Consider the following 15,026-nt stretch of genomic DNA (forward strand, 5'->3'; position numbering starts at 1 on the left):
CAAAATAATAATAATTATTATGATGAACATTTCTGAAGGTGAAGTCCTGAAAACAAAGTACAATCTGAAACAAACCCAAGTGACTTCGTTGGGGCTATGTTCACATGTGGAAAAGAACATGCTTTGCAAAAACAACAACCCCAAATGTGTATTTTTAAAGAGATCCTTATTCTATTATTAGGACCTCCAGTCCTTGGCACTTCCCGCTAGAAGGATCTTAAGACCTTTGCTAAAACTGGACAGCTGCATGAGAAGGCAGTGCCAAATGTTTGCAACCGAGTGCCAAGGCTTTACCTCAGCAACCGTGTCCCAAAATGCAATGCTTTACTCTCTGCCGCCCCCCCTCCCCGGGTGAAGGAAATGCATCCATTCACTTATATCAGGGGTCAGCAACCTTTTTCAGCCGTGGGCCGGTCCACCGTCCCTCAGACTATATTTTGGAGGGGGGGAAATGAACGAATTCCTATGCCCCACAAATAACCCAGAGATGCATTTTAAATAAAAGGACACATTCTACTTGTGTAAAAACACACTGATTCCCAGACCATCCGCAGGCCAGATTGAGAAGGCGATTGGGCCGCATCTGGCCCCTGGGCCTTAGGTTGCCTACCCTTCACTTATATGGAAAAAGGAATGGGGCACAAACAAGAGCACCACTGTCAGTCTGCCCCACTGTCCGCCTGCTCTCTGCCAGCCCAGACCTGCCTTCTTATTTACAACCAGAGGGTGGCGCTGCCTGTCAGCTTCCACCTGCTTAGTGCTGCCCCCTATAGGACTCGACAGGGAGGAGGATGGGGACAAAAGTAGAGTTCATTGGTTCTGCCTGCCATTGGCTCTGGCGCCACCTACTGCCGGCCTCCCTCCTTCCTGCCCTATCGGTCCCAATATCAACCAGCCACCACTGGAACAAGGATTTTTGCACCTTAAGCAAAGATGGTTGTTCGGTGCAAATGTAGCCTTCTTCTGGTGCTCGGACAGCAAACCGAAAATGCTATTCACGCCAAGGGAGAAAATCGGAGGAAGTCCTCAGTACCTCACAGCAATCTGGCACCTCAGATATCATCAGCTCCACTAGCTGCACTTTTACTTTGGAATACAGTGATACCTCTGGTTAAATACTTAATTCATTCTGGAGGTCCGTTTTTAACCTGAAACTGTTCTTAGCCTGAAGCACCACTTTAGCTAATGGGGCCTCCTGCTGCCGCCGCACCGCAAGAGCACAATTTCTGTTCTCATCCTGAAGCAAAGTTCTTAACCCGAGGTACTATTTCTAGGTTAGCAGAGTCTGTAACCTGAAGCATATGTAACCTGAAGCGTATGTAACCCAAGGTACCACTGTAGTGAGGATTTTCCTCAACTCTACAAACTACCTTGCTTGCCATACGTTACAGCAAAACCCAAAGTTTTGCACCTTTCGGCTGATTTATGCAAATAATTTTTTTAAAAAAAAAATAATCCAGGCAGCCTGTACAAGCAAACTCAAACTTTGCATGATGAAATCTGAATATTGCCCATTTGCTTGCTAGCTGGGCTATATAAACAGCTCTGGTCATCACCTCATCAAAGGAAGAACGTCAAAACACATTAAGAGCCAGGTGATCGACGTAGCAGACGGAATGAAAGGGAGGGATAAGGAGTCTGGGTGGCTTGACTTCCGATTGCAGGCCTGTGTGGGTCACATTTCTAGATGTTCCCCTGCTAAAAAGCCCCTTCTGTAGCATGCAGGCAGCTAAGACAACAGGTAAAGCGCTAAGCTAAGCATTTCTCTCCAGTGTACCGGTTTACTACATAAAGGATTTGTGTGTTTCTTTTATGTGGAGAAACCTTTAAAAACACAGCTTCTCTCCATGCTGCTAGAAGTGGAGCAGTCTAGCGTTCCATTCTCTCATTCCACATAGCATGTAAAACATTTCCAAGAATAATTATCGCCCTCAAGCCTCACCAAGCGCAGCTGAAAGTGAACCCTGTCTTGTCTTCATTTCCTTTTTCATTTCCTTTTCCAAACTCCAGCTGAGTATACACTTTGAGGCACATTCTTTTCTGCAGTTTGCTAAGGGCTGCTGGGAATCGTAACTCTGTGAGGGGTAAACGACAGCGCCTGTAATTATTTGAGGAAATGAATGTGCTTCACATAAGCACAGCCTGGATCCACAGTCAGCGTTAAACCTGAGTCCTATTGCATTATGTCCTATTGTACCTTGGTGATAGTAAGAGTTAATACTGTAGCAGACGGGTGGGGAATCTGTGGCCCTTCGCATCTTGGGGGACTCCAACTCCCATCAGCCCAAGCAGCATGGCCGGCAGTCAGGGAAGATGGGAGTTGTAGTTCCAAAACATCAGAAAGGGCACCAGTTTTCCTTCCAAGAAATGAGGGTACCTTAGCAGATGCTCCCCCAAAATCAGCCAGCAGCTGCCTCTTAACAGCTGTCACTGGGTGGTTTAAGCACATATTATTTTTAAAAAAATATAGACAACAGAGCAAACGACGAAGTTTCTGTCTACACTGATTTCTGTTGCTAACCTGAGTTTCTGAGAATGTGCTTCAAAAGGAGGAGGGGAAATATACACATTTCTAATAAATACATATTGCCTTTCCATTTAGTCAATAATTTAAAATATTTGTCTTGATCTATGATTGGAGGACTAAGCTCTGAAGCCCCTTCCAACATTGTGGTGCAAACAAAGAGACTGAAGCAAATTACTGAAAAAATTGCAAGCCTGAACCATTAGATGATTTTGTGGTGACGCCTACATGGTTAAAATTTGAAAATGCCAGGGAACTGGAGTTTTGGTAAAATACTACAAACTGGCCCATCTTCTCTCTTGAAATGTCAAAGCAGAAATCTCCACTTATCTCTGCAAAATAATGTTAGCTTGTTGAAACTTTCCCACAATTAGTTTCTGTCACCTTTCTGGAAGTTTAGTCTCCATTAGAAAGAGTATTCAGATTTTTGCCAGAAAGAATGTGATGTCTTTTTTAAAAGTCCAATTGAAAAGGCATTTTCTAAATCCAACCTTTTCAGTGTTAGAATTTCAAAGAGAAATTTGGCCAGCTTCCACAAGGCATAGATTTCTGCAAGAGGTTCGGAACCGAGAAATATGAAATAGGAACATTGCATTTAAACGTAATACATTTCCTGTTTTCAGTCTCTTTGTTAAATTCAGCACCAAAATCCCACCCCCACACACAATTCTTCTCAAGTATTTGATCCTGCTGAATTGTCCTTTTGCGGTTTTTCCTGCAGCTTTCATAGCTCAGAGCTGCCAAAAATTAAAAAATGGCACAATCATTTCCTGCCCTGCAGCCCCCTGGAACCCCCCAAACTGCTCCCAGTCTTCACCAAAAGGTCCTGCAGGAAAAAAAGGTTTCTTCCACTATGAAAGAAAATATCAACCATCCTAAAAATAAAAACGAAACAAAAAAGCTATAGGTAACAAAAGCGGGGTTTCTTCTCGGTTGGGAAGAAATGCCAAGATGAGGTACCACAGCGCATCTCGGTTTAGGACACTCTCCTCCTCTGCCAGCTTCTCCTCAAGTCCCCGCCAGCTACGTCAACCATTTGGCAATGCAAGTGTCATAAACTGTGAGGTTGGAATGCCAGTTTGTGTGGGTGACGCCTGGCATTTTGTAAAAAACGATGTCGCCTCGAGCGTCCAGAGTCTTCAAGCCAAAGGTATCCAGCAGGTAGACCTGAGAGAAAGGAGAAAGGAGGTCATTTAAACTCCTGCTCAAAAAATAAGAATTTAAGAAAAGGCCCTGACATGAAGCTGAAGACAAAACCAGTTGCGTTGGATTTTTTAACCAGTTAATATGTCGCTTGGTTGTGCCTTTAGATTGCAATGCGCAAGAGACACGTACCTTTCCACGGGATTTTGAGGTCCTGGTTCTTACACACATGTTTTAACTAGGCCACGAATGCTTTGAGTTTCCTCTGATATTTCAAATCCAGAAGCATCCCCCCCGCCAGACTTCAGGAGCCATTTTGAAGGTCTTATGGAAGAAAACCAGCCTAGAAATATTTATTTTCAAAATCTAGGCCTTCAGGTAGATTGATGAGGAGCGGACTTGCAATTGACGGGAACATTCTAAGATATATACAGTGGTACCTTGGTTCTCAAACTTAATCCGTCTGTTCGACTCCAGAAACGGTTGAAAAACCAAGGCACGGCTTCCGATAGGCTGCAGGAGCTTCCTGCACTCAAAGGGGAAGCCGCGTCAGACACTCAGCTTCCAAAAAACGTTCGTAAACTGGAACACTTACTTCTGGGTTTGCAGCGTTCGGGAGCTGATTTGTTTGAGAGCCAAGCCGTTTGAATACCAAGGTACCACTGTGTGTGTGCATTTAAAAATATCAATGGAAATCCAAGTTAAAAACAAGTTATTAAAAATTCAAAACATCCTCCTTTCCCAATACCAACTTCCTTTCCGAGTAAACAAAAAAATACATTTATTTTGACATGCTGATGCCCCCGGCTCTGTCCCCCCAATTAGGCAGTCTAGCCTCACTCACCGGCTGTGATGTCATATTTCTCACATTCTCGTTATCATCATAGAAGGCAAACAGACTGCAGAGAGAAGAGGGAAGAAAAAGGTTTCATTACAAGGACAGTGCTTGATCCCCCCCCCCTCTCTCTCTCTGTCTCTCACACACACACACGGCTGAGATCCAACCCCATGACCTGAAACTCTTAATTAAGAACCGCTGCCTGTGTTTGCTTTCTTCCTCCTCCCTCCCCAATCCCTTTTCCTTTCGTGTCACATCTTTCAAATTGTAAAGGCTGAAAGCCACACTGGGAGTCTTTCTTGGCAGGAGGCCGGAGCGAAAATGCTTCAAATAAACAAATTCTGTGATAAGACCCATATGAAAAGTATGCACCTGCAATTTTATCCAGACTAATAAGTCCATGAAAAGTTACCAGCTTGTCACCTACAAATGTTTAAGTTAATCTTTTGATGCCTAAAAACAAAGAATAAATTTATTTCCTATTGATTTTTTGGGGGGGGGGTGCATTGAAAGTTTCCCTCCCTATTTGTCAGGAGGCAATTCCTATCTGCCATGGGTGAGAAACAGTTTTGCTTATTACATGCCTGCTGCAGTCCTGTTTTGTTTGCTGGAAGAAGAAGAAGAAGAAGAAGAAGAAGAAGAAGAAGAAGAAGAAGAAGAAGAAGAAGAAGAAGAAGAAGAGTAGTAGTAATAGTAGTAGTTTGGATTTGATATCCCGCCTTTCACTCCCCTTCAGGAGTCTCAAAGCGGCTCACATTCTCCTTTCCCTTCCTCCCCCACAACAAACACTCTGTGAGGTGAGTGGGGCTGAGAGACTTCAGAGAAGTGTGACTGGCCCAAGGACACCCAGCAGCTGCATGTGGAGGAGCGGAAACGCGAACCCGGTTCACCAGATTACGAGACTACTGCTCTTAACCACTACACCACACTGGCTCTCTCTTGCTACACTCTACAGCAGTTTGAATATATTCTCCCTACATTGGAGCACCTACCACTACAATATTACTGGACATTGACTATTGCGCCTTTGTCACGGTGTTCCCTGACAGCAATTTATTACGCTTACTATTTCTTGTTTATGAACTTTTGCATAACTATGCATATATTATATGTGGGTGCTTATGATTTATGACCTAACTATTGATAATACATTATTAGCCACGTGCTGCGTTTGGATTTGAGCAGTACGGGATATAGCATGCAGGTTGTAAAATCAACACCCTGCAATATTTCAAGGTTTTTGTTTCCTTTTGCAAAATTCAGTATATTTCAGGGCAGCATCACCAGCACTTTTTTTAAAAAAATGCCCACATGTATCTACATGGCAAAAATAACCCAAAAAACCTTCAAGACATTGCATGTGAGAATGCAAAAAAATATAAATAAAATCTTAAGCTTCTGCAGAACTATGAAGTATTGTAACAATGCCCACATCTATTAAGGGATTTCGCCACCTAACAGAGAGGCACTGTGGCAGTGCTGAATTACTCTCTCTCTCTCTCTCTCTCTCTCTCTCTCTCTCTCTCTCAAATATTTATACCTAACAAAGGAAGCTCCCTCATATACTGAATCAGACCATTGGGTTCATTTAACTCAGTATTGTCAACACTGCCCAGGATCTGAGAAAGGTGTTTCTCTCAGCCCTGCATGGAAATCCTGGGGCTTGACTGTTTTATTCCAAAGCACAGGCTCTGCTACTGAGCTACAAACCTGCTCTACCTACTCTCAAGGCAGCTTATCTGAAATACAACAAAGCAAGCAATGAAAGTTAGCATACAAGACAAAATCAACATCTTTTTTTTTCTTGTTCTCCCCCTCAAAAACAAGGTCCGCCGGGCTCTGCAGGCTTGCGGATAGCTTCCTGAAGCCTGGAGAGCGAGAGGAGTCGATGCGTTCGCTCCATAGGACGCACACACATTTCCCTTTCATTTTTGGAGGGGGAAAAGTACGTCCTATAGAGCGAAAAATACGGTATATCCCAACAAAAGGGGAATGGTTAAGTAAACTATGTGAGTACCTGGAGTTAGCAAAACTGACAGATTTAATAAGGCATCAATCAAAAATTAGAATTCAGAAACAATGGTAATGCTTAAACGGATATTTATACAAGCCGGGCTCAAATATGAAAGTTTGGTTGTGCCTAGACTAACCTTATGAAGAATATAGAGAACATAAAGATTTGACTGATTATGAAAGAATCTAAAGAAGGGAAATGATTGAAGAACAGATGTGAAGGTGAGCGTGATAACTAAGAGACGTGCGGTGAATGCGGTGGAATTCTTTTATAATATTTTAACTAAGATTTATATATTGTAATGTTTGAAGCACGAATTTGGTAATATTATTGGTTATGAAAAGTATTTTCTTTTTTTCAGTTTGCATTTTGGAAAACATGTATATAAATGTGTTTACAGTGTTACGTATTGTTTTGGGTTTTTTTTTCTTTTCTTGTAAAATTCAATAAAAATTAATAATAATAAAAAATTAGGATACAATACTGGGGGGGGGGGGCGCAGGGGCCGGAACCAGCAGCAAAGAAAGCGTACACAGTACCAATGGCCTAGGAATACAACAGCTATTCTGCCCGGCACCTAAAAAGCATTACGGCAGGAGGCCAGAGGAATAGGCAGCCCTATCTCACTTCAGAACGGGGACTTTCCAAAGCTGGCCCTCCAACAAAGATCTCAACAGTGAGGCAAGTTCGTAATCTGGGCTGTGTGCTTTGATTCACAAGCCTAAAAGCCTTATGGCCTTATCGGCAAGTCCGAATGGCGTCTCTGCATTGATGAGGTGAGGTAGGGGGAAGAGTGACAGAGAAGGCAGAAAGCTGTGCTTGGAGACAAAAGACTTATCCTCATTTATTATCAGTTTATTATCCTCCTCGACTGTTGGGGCATAAGCAGGCGAATGAGTCAGCAGACAGGCTGGAGAGAAATCAAAACAGCAGCGGGACCGAGAGTTTTCACTCTTACACATGAAGGAAACTAGAAAGGATCCTGCACAACACAGAAGTGAGAGAAGTGGTTCTATCTGGTGCTAATGGCTAAATTAATAAAACACAGTACAGTGGTACCTCGGGTTAAGAACTTAATTCATTCCGGAGGTCCGTACTTAACCTGAAACTGTTCTTAAACTGAAGCACCACTTTAGCTAATGGGGCCTCCTACTGCTGCAGCGCCACCGGAGCACGATTTCTGTTCTCATCCTGAGGTAAAGTTATTAACCCAAGGTACTATTTCTGGGTTAGCGGAGTCTGTAACCTGAAGCGTCTGTAACCCGAGGTACCACTGTAAAAGAAATCCAGAGTCTTCATTTATTCATATTACTGGGACTTTAAACTGTATTTAACGCACACACCCAATGCATAAACATAGCTCAGGAACACTCTCCTCTACCCCTGCGGTTTTTAAGCAGAATTTGGATGGCCATCTGTCAGGGATGCTTTGGTTGAGATCCCTGCATTGAGGGGGAGCTTGGACTAAATGACCCTCAGGGTCCCTTGCAGTGTGGTGTAGTGGTTAAGAGCAGTAGACTCGTAATCTGGTGAACCGGGTTCGCGTCTCCGCTCCTCCACATGCAGCTGCTGGGTGACCTTGGGCCAGTCCCACTTCTCTGAAGTCTCTCAGCCCCACTCACCTCACAGAGTGTTTGTTGTGGGGGAGGAAGGGAAAGGAGAATGTTAGCCGCTTTGAGACTCCTTAAAGGGAGTGAAAGGTGGGATATCAAATCCAAACTCTTCTTTATGTTGTTGGGCTCCAACTCCCATCAGCCCCAGCCAGCATGGCCAATGGTGCAGTATGATGGGAGTTGTAGTCCCAGAAGGGTAACAGATAGCCTGTCCCTGATCTACTTCATCAAGATCTGAATCTCCGCCTCTCCCCTTTATGGCTTCCAGGTGCCATAAGAAAGCTGCAGAGATAGAACAGGATAGTGCGCACCCCGGATGTGATCTCTTTCAGCTTCTGCCTTCTGGAAGAAGGTACAGGGTTATAAAGACGAGGACTAGCCGCCTGAGAAACACTTTCTATCCAAATGCGATTTTGGTTTTAAATGCAGTGTAAGGAGTCTCTATGGGAGTATATTGTATTTAATTATGGGGTATCAGAGTTTTTAGGGAGCTAACCAGGTTGGGATAGCTGGGATAGCAGGTTTGTTGGTTTTTGAATGTCTTATGTAGATTTTTTCCATTCCGTTGTTCTGTATGGGACAAAGACAATAAGATTATCGTATCGTATGTATGGAAGTGAGAGCTGGACCATAAAGAAGGCTGATCACCGAAGAATTGATGCTTTTGAATTCTGGTGCTGGAGGAGACTCTTGAGAGTCCCATGGACTGCAAGAAGATCAAACCTCTCCATTCTGAAGGAAATCAGCCCTGAGTGCTCACTGGAAGGACAGATCCTGAAGCTGAGGCTCCAATACTTTGGCCACCTCATGAGAAGAGAAGACTCCCTGGAAAAGACCCTGATGTTGGGAAAGATGGAGGGCACAAGGAGACGGGGACGACAAAGGACGAGATGGTTGGACAGTGTTCTCGAAGCTACCAGCATGAGTTTGACCAAACTGCAGGAGGCAGTGGAAGACAGGAGTGCCTGGCGTGCTCTGGTCCATGGGGTCATGAAGAGTCGGACACGACTAAACGACTAAACAACAACAACAACAATCGTATCGTATCTCAACCTGGGTGAGAGGGTCTTCTTGCGGCTTCCAAAAGCTCACCTGGACTGCCATGGCGTGATTACACCGTCATCTGGACCCCCAATCAGAACCATCTTTCGGATTCGCAGGAAGTTTCTCTTCCAGGCTGTATTGGGAGAGAGAGGCAAAAGATTCAGAAATCTGGTCACAAAAGTCACTGTGGAATCTCTTCTCCTTTGTCCCATGTTCTTCTCCTTCCTCTGCCCCTGACAGACAACAACCGATCTCTCCTCACTCTGAATTCTCTGAGATGTGGACCTGAGTTCATCTACATAATTTGCTCCTGTAAGAGGTAGTGATGGCCAGCAACTTAAATTTTATTATGGCCTCGCAAATTGGTGTGGGAAGGTGGGGACAGAAACAAATGAGAAACTGAAAGAAAGCAAAACTGATAGATGTGCCCATTTCCTACTGATCTCACAGCGCTTTGCTGTTTAGAAGTCTTAAGGCAAACTGAGGTAAAAAAAGAGGAATAATCTGTGACGACTTGTTTACTGGCTCTGCTCCCGTACTTATATTTCGTTCAAATATTTGTCACTTGCCTTTCTTCCTATGAAGACCCGCAAGACAGCTTGAAGTATAAAAACTAGATAGCAGGTGATTAAAATAAAGCAAAACGGGGGGGGGGGGGATACCCAGTGAAAAGTCATAAAACACAACACACACACAGCACAGTCAGCAAGCAGTCTGTGGCAGGAATCCAAGATCCAACTGCATCAGTTCCAAAAAGGATTGGCAAAACAAAACACAGAAAGGTTTTTACAAGCCTTTCTAAAGCTGCCACAGCTGAACCGGCCTGGCAAACCTTTCTGGAGAATTCCAGCAGCCTGACATATAAACTTTTAGCAAGCAAGGATTCCCCCACCCCCCACATTTTAACTCTCCATTTTGGGAAAAGTTTAACTTGAGGCAGCAGCATTCGAGCAAACAGAAGAACACTCCATCTTCAAAACGTCGTGCTCGGTTGCCAGATGTTGTGGGCCAATAACTTGTTAAATTGCTGTGTCAGGATGCTGGCAAGGCCTTTTTTTTTTAATTAATAAAACAGACCTACCCTATTCAACCTGAGACTTGGCCTGGTTGTAACACTTCAGAGGCAGTAAAAGACTATGAGGACCACAACGGTTAAGGGCAGGACAGGGGAGGCAGCCATGTTTATTCTTCATGGATCAACTGGAATTGGGGGGTGTCGGTGGTTATTATTATTATTATTATTATTATTGTTAAGTTGTGGGTGAACATATCAGACGACAAAGCGATTCTTCAAACAGCTCTTGTTTATTCACAGGCCAGGACAGAACTGAACTGAAGGGTTCAGCCAGCCTGCTTATATAGAGCTCCAGTACAACGTAACTGTAACAACTTTCTAAAACTATCCAATCACTGAATGTCACTTTCGATCCTTCATTTGCATAACTATCTACAGTATCCCCCTGCTGGCCCAGGGTGAGAACTTCAGTACATAACAATTATTATTATTATTATTATTATTATTATTATTATTATTATTATTATTATCATCAAAGCACAACACTCTTGCAGGTGAAGGAGAAGAAGCAGACACTCTATCATGGCAGACACTTTTCTCTCAACTCAGCACTGACATGGGAAGTGAATCAGAATAGGGAGGAAGATGTTTGAGAAAGAAATTGGGGAGACACCTGAACGAACAAACGTGGCACCCACCGACATGACTAGTTTGGCCCTAAGAGGATAATTTGTAAGCTAGGAAGCCCCCGTTTCAATTTTCTCTTCAGCCATTGCTTCGCTGTGGGTGTGTATTTAGCGACAGAGTTCTCCTTCCACCTCAGGAAGGAAAGTATGAGCAAGACTATAAACATTTAAACATATGTTTAAAGAAGGCTGGAAAACGTTTATAGAATATAGGGAGGAAAACTGTGCTTATTTGAAAACGTGGGCAGCATTAAGATAAACTCAACAGTGTAAATAGGTTTCGATGGATGTAATAATGGAATACTGATTGGTTTAGTTTATATAAAATATGCTGGGATTTGTGTTTTGGAAAATGAACCATGGAAAGAAAAGAAAGGAAGTCGTTGGTGTTTTAAGGTTGTTTGAATGAATTTTCTAAAATGTAAAATGTAATAAAAATTATAGAAGGGGAAAAAAGAAATTACGAGGAAGACTGCTTGAGAGACCTAGCTGACCAAAGATTAGCAACGCAGAGCTAAGTCGCCCAGGGCTGTGGGGCTGTATGGACAGGGTTGCCGGGATAAGACAAGCATCAGCTGAAAGTGGGGATGTGGGGTAGGCCTGCCGAGTGGGGCTAGCCTACCACTCCCCCTTTTACATTGGGAGCTGAGGAACAACGCCACTTTATTACCTGTTGCATTGGGGTGGAGCCTCTCGTCATTCAACAGAGCCAAGAAATTGCTGTTGTTGAGGTAAAGATCCCGATGGTGTGGATCTGAAAAAGGGAGAGAAATCTCGTTTGCTTTCTACACTGGCCTTTTCCCACAGAACCCAGGAGACAGGCTCCAACTCCTCCACCTCCTTATTTTTAATATAAAAACATAAAATAAATATTTTTTAAAAAACCAGTCTCTTTTGGGGGGCACGCACGACACAGCTTTAGATTTGAACATAGCCCTGGAACTTATTTTTATTGGCAGGTTTTATTCTGGAACAAGCGTAGCAGTAGCAAGAAGCCATGACTGACTCAAGAGCATACGCAGAGTGCATTTCCCTGCAACGGAATAATTTTTATTTATTTTCTCTACCTCCCACCTCCTTCTCCAAAGAGCTCAAGGTTCTTTCCCCAGCTCTTTTAATCCCCACAACAACCCCGTGAGGAAGGTTAGGCTGAGAGGCAGTGAAAGGCCCAAGGCCACTCTGTGAGAGCTTCATGTCTGAGTGAAGATTTGAATTCTGGTCCTAGTCTGACAGGGGACACCGGTGGCACTGTGGGTTAAACCACAGAGCCTAGGGCTTGCCGATCAGAAGGTCAGGGGTTCGAATCCCCACTATGGGGTGAGCTCCCGTTGCTCGGTCCCTGCTCCTGCCCACCTAGCAGTTCGAAAGCACGTCAAAGTGCAAGTAGATAAATAGGTATCGCTCCAGCGGGAAGGTAAACGGCGTTTCCGTGCGCTGCTCTGGTTCGCCAGAAGCGGCTTAGTCATGCTGGCCACATGACCCAGAAGCTGTAGACCGGCTCCCTCGGCCAATAAAGCGAGATGAGCGCCGCAACCCCAGAGTCAGCCACGACTGGACCTAACGGTCAGGGGTCCCTTTACCTTTACCTAGTCTGACAATCTAACCACTACAACCATGCAGACTACTCCCAGAGACCAGGGATCCCAACGTACAAAACCACTCTCCTTCTCCAACCCATCTACCCAAATTTGCTTTGTATTCATCATTCCTGGCAGATCAGTGGTAGTGACCCACTGGTTCACAACCCCCATTATACTCGCTGGCCCTCCAAAAGAGGCAGATTTCGAGGAGCGCAACCGGCTCATCGGGTACGAGCCAAGAGGATGCTACAACAACGATGATCGACGGGAACACGAAAGGCGGGAAGGATGGCCAATTCACGCATCGCACAGGGCACCACTGAAACTTTAAGCTGAAAGTCTGCCACTGCCTTCAAGCCACAGCTACCTGCACCTATACCAGACCTGACACAGGACGTCAGATGTGGGGCAGGTAAAGATGCATCTCAGCCAATCACCTGATCGCTGGCACTGCCAAAGAGTTATGGACATAACTTGAATCCAAAATAAGAGGAGCATTGCTAAACAACAACAACAACAATTTGTTATTCATACCCTGCCCATCTGGCTGGGTTTCCCCAGCCACTCTGGGCGGCTTCCAACTGAATATTTAAAACAATACAGTGTCAGACATTAAAAACTTCCTTAAACAGGGCCGCCTTCAGTTGTCTTTTAAAAGTAAAATAGTTGTTTATTGCCCTGACATCTGCTGGGAGGGCATTCCACAGGGCAGGCGCCACTACCAAGAAGCCCTCTGCCTGGTTCCCTGTAACCTCACTTCTCGCAGCGAGGGAACCGCCAGAAGGCCCTCGGCGCTGGACCTCAGTGCCCAGGCTGGATGATGGGGGTGGAGACGCTCCTTCAGGTATACAGGACCGAGGACGTTTAGGGCTTTAGAGATCAGTACCAACACTTTGAATTGTGCTCGGAATGTACTGGGAGCCAGTGTAGGTCTTTCAAGACCGGTGTTATATGGTCTCGGTGGCCACTCCCAGTCACCAGTCTCACTACCACATTCTGAATTAGTTGTAGTTTCCGGGTCACCTTCAAAGGTAGCCCCACGTAGAGCGCATTGCAGTAGTCCAAGCGGGAGATAACTAGAGCATGCACCACTCAGACGAGACAGTCTGCGGGCAGATAGGGTCTCAGCCTGCGTACCAGATGGAGCTGATAAACAACTCTACAATAAATGTCTTTGACCAGTCAAGTAATTAGTCTCCTAATACAGTATTAATGTATGGAGATGGAAATTCAAAAGGAATCCGTGTTCATCCTCTAATCTATTTCCTTTTTAGAAACTCCCTGGCTCCTAATTAACTCCCATACACCCAAAGTCTTATTTCGCACTGTGCAATTCTTTTTCTTTTTACAATGTGCATAATGTGTTTAGATATAAATTCGGATTAACCCTGGTGGAGTTGGAACACAGCCATTGTGGCTAGTAGCAGCCATGGATATCCTCCGTGAATTTGCTTAATTCTGAGCAAAGGGAAGTCTGGGAAAAGGAAAGTCACTTGACAGGAGAGAATTGTAGAATTGGAATGACCCCGAGCGTCATCTAGTCCAGGAATGCAGAAGAAGAAGAGTTTGGATTTGATATCCCGCTTTATCACTACCCGAAGGAGTCTCAAAGCGGCTAACATTCTCCTTTCCCTTCTTCCCCCCCACAACAAACACTCTGTGAGGTGAGTGGGGCTGAGAGACTTCAGAGAAGTGTGACTGGCCCAAGGTCACCCAGCAGCTGCGTGTGGAGGAGCGGGGAAGCGAACCCGATTCACCAGATTACGAGACTACCGCTCTTAACCACTACACCACACTGTCTCTCAGGAGATCACTTTTGCAGGAATCACTTTTGAATAATCCCTGACAGATGTCCCTCCAACCTCTGCTTTAAAAAACCCCCAATTTAATATAATTCATATAATGCTCAAACATCAAAAAGTCTAAGTTTACGTGAAAAGGATACACAGCCCAGGCCTCAGTACAGTGGTACCTCGGGTTACAGACGCTTCAGGTTACAAACTCCGCTAACCCAGAAATAGTACCTTGGGTTAAGAACTTTGCTTCAGGATGAGAATAGAAATCGCGCAGTGGTGGCACGGCGGCAGCGGGAGGCCCCATTAGCTAAAGTGGTACCTCAGGTTAAGAACAGTTTCAGGTTAAGAACGGACCTCCAGAACGAATTAAGTACGAAACCAGAGGTACCACTGTACTGAGGTCGAACAAATGGATCCTGGTTAGCTCCTGCAACTAAGACCACTAAGAGCCAGAAGAAGAAAGCAAATGCCAGATTATCTTCAAAGTGTCACGAGATTCTGTTGTTGTTACTGCAACAGAGTAACATAATTTATTATGGCATAGGTTGGACACTTCACCAAACTGCGGGAAATCTCACAGCTGCCGATGACTCACACAAGTAAGCCAAGCCACATACTATTTGAGGTCACTGGTTTTTCTGGTCTGGAGGGCAATGCCTTTATGACATCTAAATAAGAGCATAAACATGAGCAATGACCATCTACGGAGTAATTTCAGGGCAAGTTTAAGCAATCCCAATATCCTGCTTCCTGGTAGTGGCAAATTTCCGGTG

The 15,026-nt window shown here is 44.5% G+C and overlaps 1 protein-coding gene across 1 annotated transcript in view; it reads right to left on the reverse strand.

The window, feature by feature from the left end:
- Window positions 1–1,448: 1,448 nt before the first annotated feature.
- The window catches only part of PPT2 (palmitoyl-protein thioesterase 2), a 53,249-nt gene continuing 39,671 nt past the window's right edge, over window positions 1,449–15,026 (reverse strand). Inside the window, exons 6-9 of the mRNA XM_081903456.1 lie at window positions 11,548–11,631; window positions 9,225–9,309; window positions 4,512–4,566; window positions 1,449–3,691 (exon numbers count right to left, since the gene is read on the reverse strand). Of these exons, the coding sequence (XP_081759582.1) occupies window positions 3,548–3,691; window positions 4,512–4,566; window positions 9,225–9,309; window positions 11,548–11,631 (368 nt within the window). The 3' untranslated portion in view covers window positions 1,449–3,547. The remainder of the gene's footprint in view (window positions 3,692–4,511; window positions 4,567–9,224; window positions 9,310–11,547; window positions 11,632–15,026) is intronic.

The sequence above is a fragment of the Podarcis melisellensis genome, assembly GCF_964234715.1.
Source record: "Podarcis melisellensis genome assembly, chromosome: 2".
NCBI lineage: Eukaryota > Metazoa > Chordata > Lepidosauria > Squamata > Lacertidae > Podarcis > Podarcis melisellensis.